Source organism: Barbus barbus, assembly GCF_936440315.1.
Source record: "Barbus barbus genome assembly, chromosome: 13".
Classification (NCBI taxonomy): domain Eukaryota; kingdom Metazoa; phylum Chordata; class Actinopteri; order Cypriniformes; family Cyprinidae; genus Barbus; species Barbus barbus.
Window position 1 is genome coordinate 6,332,510 of NC_136741.1, and position 11,977 is coordinate 6,344,486.

The 11,977-nt window shown below is 39.4% G+C and overlaps 1 protein-coding gene across 5 annotated transcripts in view; it reads left to right on the forward strand.

The window, feature by feature from the left end:
- LOC306879544 (abl interactor 2-like) overlaps positions 1 to 11,920 on the forward strand; it is a 25,508-nt gene extending 13,588 nt beyond the window's left edge. The window contains exons 6-11 of one of the 5 annotated variants that reach the window (XM_079432570.1): positions 249 to 370; positions 933 to 1,160; positions 2,386 to 2,574; positions 4,232 to 4,318; positions 9,045 to 9,233; positions 10,245 to 11,920. In XM_079432570.1, the coding sequence (XP_079288696.1) occupies positions 249 to 370; positions 933 to 1,160; positions 2,386 to 2,574; positions 4,232 to 4,318; positions 9,045 to 9,233; positions 10,245 to 10,420 (991 nt within the window). In that variant the 3' untranslated portion in view covers positions 10,421 to 11,920. The remainder of the gene's footprint in view (positions 1 to 248; positions 371 to 932; positions 1,161 to 2,385; positions 2,575 to 4,231; positions 4,319 to 9,044; positions 9,234 to 10,244) is intronic. The other 4 variants (XM_079432566.1, XM_079432567.1, XM_079432568.1 and 1 more) reach the window with 4 other exon arrangements.
- The last annotated feature ends 57 nt before the right edge of the window (positions 11,921 to 11,977 follow it).

The following is an 11,977-nucleotide window of genomic DNA, read 5'->3' on the forward strand; positions in this document are numbered from 1 at the left end:
AATGTAATAACATGCTCTTCCTTTAAAATGACACTTCTTTTCTGTTGATGGTCAATTGAATAAAGTAAACCAAACAGTTCTATTCAGTCTGGCTTCATTCTGGTACATTCGCTTTTGAGGACAAAAATGAAGTCCCACACTACACCCCCCAGTTCCCTATCCGGTTTGACTCGGAAATGCATCAAGTTATGGAAGTAAAACCGGTGAATGCCGATTGACCTCAACTTGATGTGTTTTGTGTGTGTCAGCAGTGGCAGCAGCGGCGGCAGTCATCCCAGCAGTCGCAGTAGCAGCAGAGAGAACAGTGGGAGTGGAAGCGTGGGCGTGCCCATCGCCGTGCCAACCCCTGCCCCGCCCACCGCCTTTCCCGGTGAGATTCCTGTAATTAATTAATTATGCTGCGTTCACGCCATGTTGTAATTACCGTAATTCCGAGATGTGACATTTTACTCAAAGCTTTCCATGTCCTCGGCGGTGTTCAGGTGGTACAGCTATCACTGTTCCAAGTCGTAACTCTAAGAACATTCCGAGTTTACAAGTTGTAATTATGAGTTCTGGAGTACGTGAGGGGTTCGAGTTGATAGTGTTGCCATAGAAACACATAATTCAGCTATGAGTAGAATGTCACGTGTTGTCATCTTGGAAAATATGGTAAATACAACATGGCGTGAACACAGCTTTAGTAAATGAATCTGAGAACTGTCCAAGGTTCTGAAAGACGCATTGTTGTTACTGTATAGAAGGCTATCTCTTGTCCCATTATTAGAGATGATAACTTCTCTTTCTGTTCACTGCCTCTTTATTTCTTCTCTTTTTACTCGCTGCACCTATCCCTCCTCCCTGTGGCCCTGTTTCTCTTTTCGACCTTTCTTCCCTCTGTTCTGTCACTCTTGTTCTCTTCTCCCCTGGGCTTCCTGTCTCTGTATGTACAGCACCTGCCCCTCCTAACCCTCCCAAACCCCCTCCGAGTGTTACTATCCCTGCCCCTCCTGTACCTCCGCCACCTCCCACTCCAGAGCCAGTGCCCCCTGCCCCCGCCCCGACCCCTGCTCTGCCAGCAGAGGGCCCTCCCGAAATACCACCACCCCCACAGCTGCCCCTCAACCTCCCAGTTAGCACCAACACCAACCCTGCCGCTGCAACTAGCACCCCCGCTCAAGGTGAGTCCCCTTACCCCCTCCTCAAGTCCATCTCCACACTCATCCATCTTTGAGTGACAACCTGCACGTGATCATATGTGATTGACTCGACATTACCCAGGATTCATCCCTCCTCCACCTCACCCAGGCTTCACCTGCATGGGCTTGGTTTTTCTTGGCTCGTTGTGCATCCGTGCTCCAGTTCTTGGTTGGATTACATTCCCAGTGGCATTTGTCTCCATCACATCATTTGGTTCATCTCTATTTTCTGTTTGTGCTTCTTAGGGGTCTTTCTTTTTATGATGAGATGTTTCATAACAAATTTAAATGAGGACTGATTGGTTTGAGGGTCATGTTTTTCTGTATAGCTCTGTTCCAAAACTAGCGAGCTGCTACATTTTTAAGACAGGGTTTATGTTGCCTTCTAGGACAGCAACCAGGTTCAAGGCCCAGAAAGGACATTGTTAAAATAGTCCATGTGACATCAGTGGTTCAACCTTAATTTTATGATGCTACGAGAAGAACCTTGATGCACTGCGCCTTGGAGGAAGACGCACACTGTACGTAAAAGTCTTCGTGTACATGTCTGAAGATTTTGACAGAGAGGATGACTTGCTATTTTAGGCTAACCTTACTTATTTGAACCCAATTATACATACAATAACTAAGAGAAATCAATGTTCTACATCGTTTGCTTTGTACACAAAAAGTATTCTCATAGCTTCATAAATTTACAGTTGAACCACTGATGTCACATGGACTATTTTAACGATGTCCTTAATACCTTTCTGGGCCTTGAACATGTCAGTTGCTTTGCCATCTATGGAGGGTCAGAAAGCTTTCGGATTTCATCAAAAATATCTTAATTTTTGAGATATTTGGAGGTTTGGAACAACTGGAGGGTGAGTAATGACAGAATTTTCATTTTTTGGTGAACTATCCCTTTAACTGTGAGCATTAGTTGTGTCTCTTGTCTATTTATCATGAGTGCTACTTTTGCAGACCTGCTGTCTGTGTGGTGTGATCTACATCAGTTAATTATGAGGTTTAATTTCAGTTAGGATGCTGCCTGGAAAGGTAACAGAGAGTAAGGTGGCTCACTAGGGTTTGGTCAGAGCTTGTGTCTTCAGTTCATTTCATATATCGTTGAATGTATTGTGGTCTGCCTATTTTGTATCCTGTACTGTGATTCAGGGATGAACCAACAGAATTAGTTTTATTAATTAATTTTCTCTTTGTCTCCCAGGCAATGGTCCTCACTTTTACAGTATGAACCGACCAATGACGCGGCACACCACGCCTTCAGTGGGAGGTTCCCTGCCCTATCGCCGGCCGTCATCAGTTACTGGACAGCCCAACAACATGCCTCAGAACACAAATCCAAACATGATCCAAAACCAGCTCAATGGAGGGCCACACTACAACCAAAACCAAGGTAAACACAGTAGACATGCTCAAGTGTCCATATAATGGTAGAAAATAAATACAACAACTAGATAAGGAGCTTGTTTGTCATTTAAATCAGTCTAGTTTTGTCAAAGTACTGACTTCGGTACCAGCCGGTACTGAAATTTAAAAAATGACCATTTCCCACTAGCATTTAAACACTGAAGAGCGGATTCTTAAACATCGCTGATTGGCCATTGTGTTAGGGTGCTCAACAGATATGACTGTGATTGGCTACAATGATAATCGCCTCACACTCTTCACCGAGCACTCACACAGAAGCACATTTTTTAAAATATTTACATTTTTAAAATTTCAGTAACGACTGGTACCTAAGTCGGTACTTTTTGGCTTATTACCACCGAGCGGTACAGGTCAGTACAGTACTGTACGGTTCGGGACCGAACACCCTGATCCAGCTTGTGTTTCCACCGCCAACAGTCCCCTTACTTGATGGACGTGATGTATGCCGGAAAGTAGCGATCGACGATAAAGCACGACAATAAGCACAGCGCTGCCTCTTTTTGTTAAATGTCAGTTTTAATTAACAATAATAACCATTATAAAAGTGTAAGTACAAAGTATAAGAGGCTTACATAAGAGGAAATAAAGACAAAAGCAAACAATTCAGTCAAACATATGCTACAAAGTGAGCGCTGTACTACGATAAAGTTCAAAATAAATATAAGTTGAACATAACTTTGTGCTCAGCCAAAACGATATGACCAGGAACAAATAATAGATTCATGAGACCATGAATGCCTGTTAAATAATCCCAAAACGAATTGTATCTCATGTTTAATCACTACAGAGACATCTGAGCCAGCTGCAAATGTTGGAAGGACTAGCCGAGCTAAGGCTGCTCTATGCGGATACATGAGCACTGAGCGCCCGCGATCACCCGGAGCTCCGAAATTGGCATAGCAAATTTTCAAATAGGCGCTACCTTTATAAATAAACCACAGATTTGAGTTTTAAACAACTACATTCTTGCCTGAAAAACTCTTAAAACTACATTTCATGACACAATTACAGGAATATTTAGAAAATTACACGGGTTTTGGTGCAATGACGTTTCACAAGTCCACAAGAACAGAAAAGAACGCATATTGAGAAACGGCTATTGTCTGTTTGAAAATATAAAATGATAAAATACACTGTTATATATTTTTTGTGTTTGCGCACTCTGATGTAAATAAGCCCAACACTCATGGACGCCTGAACGGAATGAGTGAAGGAGAGGCTTTATCCCCTTGTACCACTAAAAAGTGGCAATTCTAGTCAACCAATCAGCGTTCTGCAGTGAGTTTAGCTCCACCCTTTTGTTACCCTTTGTAAAAAAAAAAAGTGGTACGGTTCGCTATTTTGGTACATTCACAACTTCTGACAATGTTGCGTACCGTACTGTACTGAACTGTACCGCTCAGTGGAAACAAACCATTTGACAACACTAAGTGTGTTCAGTCTTATTAGCTTGATCTGATTGCTCTTGCTCTTTTTTAACTTGCCATCTCCTTTTGTTTTCTTCTCAACTTCCTCTGTTTTCATTCCTTTTGTTTCACCCACACTCAATTTATTTTTGTTTCCTCACTTCCCTTTCTTTTTTCCTCTCTGAACTGAATTGCCGCTGTTGTTGGGGTGGGTAGCCCCTATGGCCCCTCCACCCCCCTCTATTCTCCAGATCACCCCACAGCTACCGCTCATGGGCTTTGTTGCTCGGGTTCAGGAGACCAGTAAGTTATTGGTTTAGGAAAATATCTCGAATGTATGGAAAGCCCATTTCTGCTGCGGAATAAAAAGATAAATAAAGGATTTTTAATTCACAAATCTGACATTTTTTCTCACAATTCTTAGTTTGTGTCTTACAATTTAGGCCTTTTTCCCTTAATTCAACAAGTTTACGGCTTGTTACAGCCATGGGATGAAAAAATATAAAAGGTAATTGTGAATTTTTATCTCACAATTTACAAAACTGTTTCTATTGCTATTCTAAGTATAAAACAACTCCAAATGGTGATATATAAATTCATAACTGCAAGAAAATTATGAATCGTGATATGAAAAGTCGCAATTACCTTTTTTATTCATTTCATGGTTGAAACAAATTGTGAAATGTAAACTCATAAGTGAAAATCGTGGAGTAAACGCTTAAAAAAACGCTGAATTGTGAAAGTCAAAAGTCAAAGTTATTTTTCATGACAGAAACGGGCAACCATGCAAATGTGTCTGTGGTAAATTAATGATTTATTTTAGTGTTTAACAGGTTTTGCATGCTATTTAAGCATGCATGTTTGTGTATATGTGACCCTGGAGCACAAAACCAGTCTTAAAGGAACACTCCACTTTTTTTGGAAACAGGCTCATTTTCCAACATCCCTAGAGTAATACAGATGTGTTTTACCGTTTTTGAATCCATTCAGCCGATCGCGGGGTCTGGCGGTCCCAAAATTAGCATAGCTTAGCATAAATCATTGAATCCGATTAGACCATTAGCATCTCATTATAAAATGACTAAAGAGTTTCGATATTTTTCCTATTTAAAACTTGACTCTTCTGTAGTTGCATCGTGTACTAAGACTGGCGGATGAAATGAAAAGTTGTGATTTTCTAGGCTGATATGGCTAGGAACTATGCTCTCATTCCGGCGTAATAATCAAGGAATTTTGCTGCCGTACCATGGGTGCAGCAGGCGCAATGAGATTACGCAGCGCCTGAAAGAAGTCCCGATCTAGGTAACTTCCAAAGTGACCGGCACTATGTTTGTGTAGTTGCTGAGTTACAGCCGGTGAGTTTAGTGGCTGGATTTACCTGTGTGCGATTAGCCATGGTTATGTGCGTTGTAAAGGGCTGTAATAGTAAGTCGAAGGTGTATTCCACCGTCATGTTTCATAGAATTCCAACGAAAAACAAGCAACAAAAGAATCAATGGCTAGCTGCTCTGAACATAGATTTGAAAACACCGGTAGAATCAATCAAGAAATGGCGTGTTTGCTTCGATCATTTTGGACCAGATGACTATTTGGAAAACATGGAAACATATAATGGGACTTCCCATTATATGTGTGTGTGTGTGTGTGTATATAATATATATATATATATATATATATATATATATGTATATGTGTGTGTGTACACACATACACAAATGTTTTTGCTTTATTGTACAGTTACATAAAAGACTGCATTCTCAATTTGTGATTCTCCTTATATTTGTAAACATCAGCAGGCTTATGTATTTTACTAGTAAAATCTGTTGACATATGGTCACAATAAAACTAAAAAAAATGTACATGTTGCCATGTTACACATTTATTTGTATAAGTTGGTAGATCATGTAAAAAAACAAGGCTTTACATATTTCTTATGTACATTAAGGTAAAGCTTTATTTAGAAAAATGAAATGACACTGAGTGTAAGGCAGCAAAGTTCAGACATATTGCAAGAGGCCTTCTAAAACTAGTTACTATTATGGAAAAGCCTGAAAATCTCACAGGCAGATGAAATGTCTAAGCAGAATAATGTAATTACTGATAACATACTTGTAACATAACTCTCACAAGCAGAACCCAAACGTTTTACATTCACATTGTGCAATATAAAACAGAATATAGTCTTTATAGTCCACCAGAGTGCAACAATGGATTTTGACAGTAAGAAGCAATAAAAACTGAGCACTTGGAATGTAGGCCTACAGTACCTACAGCATACTTATTGCATCTTCTGCTTATTGAAATCCTACATAAGCTCCTGACTCTGATGGATATCTACGACGAATAGCACCAACCACACACGATGGTAATGGTTTTCGGTTGCCTCTGCCCAAAGTCTCTCCCTTCAGGGCCCACTCCATTATAACGCGGTATGACACCAACCTGTATTGACTGAGAAATAGCACATCATGAATATAAGTTTGAAAATGCATACTGACAGTACGCATTCTATATCTTGCAGTCATGCATTGTAATGATTGCAGAAATCACTTACTCTAGCGACAGCTGTCCGTCAGGTCCACTCGGCATGGGACATTTTTTCCAGTTTATTTTGTCAAACCGGAAAAAAAATTCGACCACTGCAGGATGCAGCATTACTAAGAGGTCCTCGGATGTTGCGATACATGCCACTTCCTCATCAGGTAGATCAACCCTTGCCATCGATGGCAACACCTGGTCCCACTCGCTACAGCACAGGCACTCACTTTCGGTCGGCATGGGCTGGCAAGCCCCACACTTGCACCACCAGTTCGAATCAGCTCTCCTCCTCTCTTCTGCCATAGACTGTTCAGCTACACTTTCCAAACTTTCCTGTCTTTCATGCTGTAAAAGTTCGTCTTCTGTGTATTCAGGTTCAAACAGATATGGTTCAGGTTCTGTACCAAAGGAAATGTTTTCTAAATCGTCTCTTACTAATGTCTCCATGGTTGCAAGGCACGCTCCCTGTGCAAACAGGTGGTCACGTTATACTATTAGCAGGCGCTGCGTAATCTCATTGCGCCTGCTGCACCCATGGTACGGCAGCAAAATTCCTTGATTATTACGCCGGAATGAGAGCATAGTTCCTAGACATATCAGCCTAGAAAATCACAACTTTGCATTTTCCGCCAGTCTTAGTACACGATGCAACTACAGAAGAGTCGAGTTTTAAATAGAAAAAATATCGAAACTCTTTAGTCATTTTATAATGAGATGCTAATGGTCTAATCGGATTCAATGATTTATGCTAAGCTATGCTAATTTTGGGACCGCCAGACCCCGCGATCGGCTGAATGGATTCAAAAACGGTAAAACACATCTGTATTACTCTAGGGATGTTGGAATATGAGCCTATTTCCAAAAAAAGTGGAGTGTTCCTTTAAGTCGCTGGGGTATATCTGCAGCAATAGCCAAAAATACATTGTATGGGTCAAAAGTTTTCTTTTATGCCAAAAATCATTAGGACATTAAGTAAAGATCATGTTCCATGAAGATATTTTGTAAATTTCCAACTGTAAATATATCAAAACTTAATTTTTGATATGTAATATGCATTGCTAAGGACTTCATTTGGACAACTTTAAAGGTGATTTTTTTTGCACCCTCAGGTTCCAGATTGTCAAATAGTTGTATCTCGGCCAAATATTGTCCGATCATAACAAACTATACATCAATGGAAAGCTTATTTATTCATCTTTCAGATTATGTAGAAATCTCAATTTAGAAAAATTGACCCTTATGACTGGTTTTGTGGTCCATGTGTATTAAAATGTCTCGTTGTATTTCACAGGCTTGTTGCATGTTATTTCCCATCTGATTTGATCCATCAATAACCTGCTAAAACATAGTGTTAAAGCATGCAGGAGTCCAACAGTGTGTCCTAACCAGATGTAATGAGTGAAGATTCCAGCCAAAAGTAATTTATCCACTCCAGATGTGACATGGTTACAAGATGCAACAAAATCAATCACAAATCACAGCCAATCAGTGTGGGCAGGCTTGTACTCGCGATGAAATGAGAACATGATCAAATTTATAAAAATAAATATCCATTTCAACTTTATTCACTATACATACTCAGCGACGTTGTCTTGGAATATACTTACTACTTCACACAGAGGATACAGTTAGAACGTTCTTGTTTCCCAAGATTTGAACTCAATTATCCATTGTTGCGATCATTATGGTTAAGTCACACACATTTATATTAAAAATCAAATTTTAAGATTATACAAAGCACGTAATCAGTAACTGTGATTGTGATTGGCATGTAGTTGGTATGTTTTTGTTCCCAGCCGTGGCGTTGCAGGAATAGAAACTTGTTACAAAAATAAAATCCCCTGTCACGGCTGGTCAGGACAACAATTAATATGGAAAAGATACCTTTTTGTAAGGTGTGGGGTCACATCGCATCTGTTTAGGCCACATACATGCTGGATAATTTTTCAGAAAATGAGACAAGAGCCATTGTTTTGTTTAGCTGTTGCGGTTTAATAGCCGACGTTCTGTATAGGAACCACTTCTTGGTTCATTTCAAATCAGACATGACTCAAAGTGACTTAAGGTTCAGTTACTGATAACTTTTTGAGTAATTCTATAGAACTTGCACATAAGAGTCAGACTAATCATTTGTTTTTGTTTTTTCATCTCATAATATTTAATTCAGACTGAAAGAGTTAAAAGTATAATTTATTAGATGTAGTGGTGGAGAAAACCATATTTTTATAACCAGCTTTGACCATATTTCTCTGTAGTGTGTACATGGCCTTAGTGAAGTTCCCTTTTCAAAAAAATAGCTTAATACTGCTGTTTTGAGGTCAGTGGTTATTCTACTTTCTCTAAATTTAATACTCCCTAATTTCTGGACTAACACATTTCCCTCCTTAACTTCCCCATCCAGCATGAGTCATTTGTCTCGCATCAACAAACAGAAGTTACCCAATTCCTCCAGAAATAGCTTATATCTGAGATTGTTTGTTCATCCCTTCAGTCTCAGACGCTCCTCCACCGCCGCCTCCTGCAGAAGTGGAGTTTGAGGAAGCAACCCCGCCCCCGCCTCCTCCAGAGGACTATGAGGATGAGGAGGGTGATGATGAGGAAGAGTCAGCGGTGGTGGAGTACAGTGACCCCTACGCTGAAGAAGACCCGCCATGGGCCCCTCGCAGTTACCTGGAGAAAGGTACATTTCTGTTTTTAGCATTTATTTCTAGCTGTTTCTCCCAGTGCACAGCAAACACTTGTTTGGGCATCTAGGAATGCAGCTATTTTTATAATATGTAATAGGGCATGTAAGCATAGCGCCCACTGATTTGAATGGAGAAAGATCCATATCTCCAACACTGTTGGCCATGATTGCATTTCAATAATGTATAACAAATATAATATAACATAACATAATACGACACAGGCAAATATCAATTGTTTTAAATATTAAAAGTACATTTTGGCATCACAACATTAGAATGTGCAGTATGAAAAATGCATACAGTGTTATTACATTATTAGTGTTTTTAAATTAAAAAATTAGATTTATACGTGAGGGTTATTATAGTTGACTAAACCTGAAACTGAAACTAAAAAAATTTAAAAAAATAAAATCTTGAAACAAACTAAAAGTAGCTGTCAAGGCAACGTTTCTTAATTTAGTTGAACTTTATGTACTAAAATAAGTCAAACTGAAATAAAAATCAATACAAACTATATAGACATATAAAAAACAAATACTACTAAAACAAAAACACTCATCAAAATGACTAAAACTGTAACTGAAATGAGAATGAAAACGGAACCCACAAAAATTTTCCTATATATATATATATATATATATATATATATATATATATATATATATATATATATATATATATATATATATATATATATATATATATAAAAGCGATGCTAATGCTGCTCCAGAGTAGGATTTCATGACCCTGGGTAAAAAAGAGTGGTGCTAATCCCGATTCTAAATGACTTGTGTGAACAGTCCTTTACTCGCGTTTAGAATGACGATAACTCGAGGTGAAGCGCAGTGTGGAAAGCTCTAATGATACTAAGTTTATCAGTGGCATACATAATTATAAATTCACTATGAAGCTAAATGAAAAAAATCCCTGCTGTGCTGTAACACTTAATAAATACATGAGCTGACATTGTTTTTTTCTTCTTTTTATCATACCATTCCCATCAGTGGTGGCTATTTACACCTACACGCGTGACAAAGAAGACGAGCTGTCCTTCCAGGAGGGGGCGATTATTTACGTCATCAAGAAGAACGACGACGGCTGGTTTGAGGGTGTGATGAGCGGCACCACGGGCCTCTTCCCCGGGAACTACGTGGAGTCCATCATGCATTACGCTGACTGAGCCAGCGGGTGATGCCACTGCTCCTCTGTCCATCATCTTCCTCATGCTTTTGAGTGCGCACATGTACACACACACAAACACAAATGAATTCAGCTACACTACGTCATGCACAAGCTTGTTGCAGACAAACAGACTGAGAACTTGCGGTGAAGAAACTGCGGTGGCGAAGATTTTAAATAATGTGTAAGTTAACTACATTAGGAACATTTATTCATCTCTTTTTTCAGTCTCTTAGAAACATGTATCAGAAAAGTGTTGGTTTGCTTGACTTGTGTTGATAGTGATTGCTTTGCTCTTGCTCCTATCCGTCTCTACTCTGGAGGAATGGGTCTGACTAGCAGAAGGACAGTTGTACGGCCATCTTGGATGTGCATGTTCCTTTTACATCACCTCTTAACCGTGTACTATCCACTGACCAGCAACTGACAGAAAAAGCTTTTGCCAAGAATGACAGAACAGGGATTTTATGCATATTGTGGTGCCAAGGTAATAGAGAGAGAGAGACGCAAGGATTCAGGTGGGCTTTTCTTTAGTTTTTCATTGCGTTCGGAAAGCGAGTGTCTTTTAAACCGTTACATTTTGAGTGCACTTCAGTTTGATATGTTTAGCAGGAGGATATACCAAAGGATTTCAGTGGCGTTTGGGATCACGAACGGGACCGACTACAACCTTAAAATACTTTTTTCACCATTCCTTTACATTCATTTTATTGTTTGAAATATTTGCAAGTATGTGTATTCTTTGTATGTATGATAAAAAGCAAAAAACAACAACAAAAAAATTGTTCAGGAAGTTTGTGCCATAAAGAAATGTTCGTAGATGGTCATATTTTCGGATGTGAGGGGTTGTTTCTTGAATCTCGGCACCGGATGTGGTGTTCTTCAGGAAGAACATGTGTATTGTGATCTTTAACCTCCGATTCATCCCTTTGACCAACTGTGGACGTAAAGATACAAGACTATTCTATATGTACGCTATATATTGATTCATATTCTAGAAATACTATTGTGGTGGTGTATGAGGTGTGTAGAGACAAGAGAACCCCATTTATCTGCAATAACTAAGGCACAGTTAGAAAGTCCTCAGTCAACGAGCTACAGAGATTTTTCAAGCACAAGAGATGCACGTGAGCTTAGGGAGACCTTATAAAATGTGAAGAACTGATTTTTGGATGAAGAGATACTAAAAAACAGAAACCAGCCCAAGTTTTAAAACCTCCTCATACCCACATGCAGATTATGTGGAACAAACTGTATTAATGCACAGACTTTTTCTATCGAGTACTTTGATGTCTATATGTAAGTGTGTGTATGAGTGCGTATGTGAGCGTGAAACCGATCGATTTCATTGTTTCTGGATCATTGGTGACTGACTTGCTTGTCTGTGTGCAAATCTTTATTTTCAATGAACGGTCTGTGGTGAGGGTGTGTGAATTGAGTCTTGCATGTTGATCATTTCTGTGATTTTCCTGCTGATGGAGAATAAACTGGATATATCTGGTCTGCTTGTTCATGCTTCCTCCAAGCTCAAGGGTCGTAGAAGGTTTTCTGATGGAGC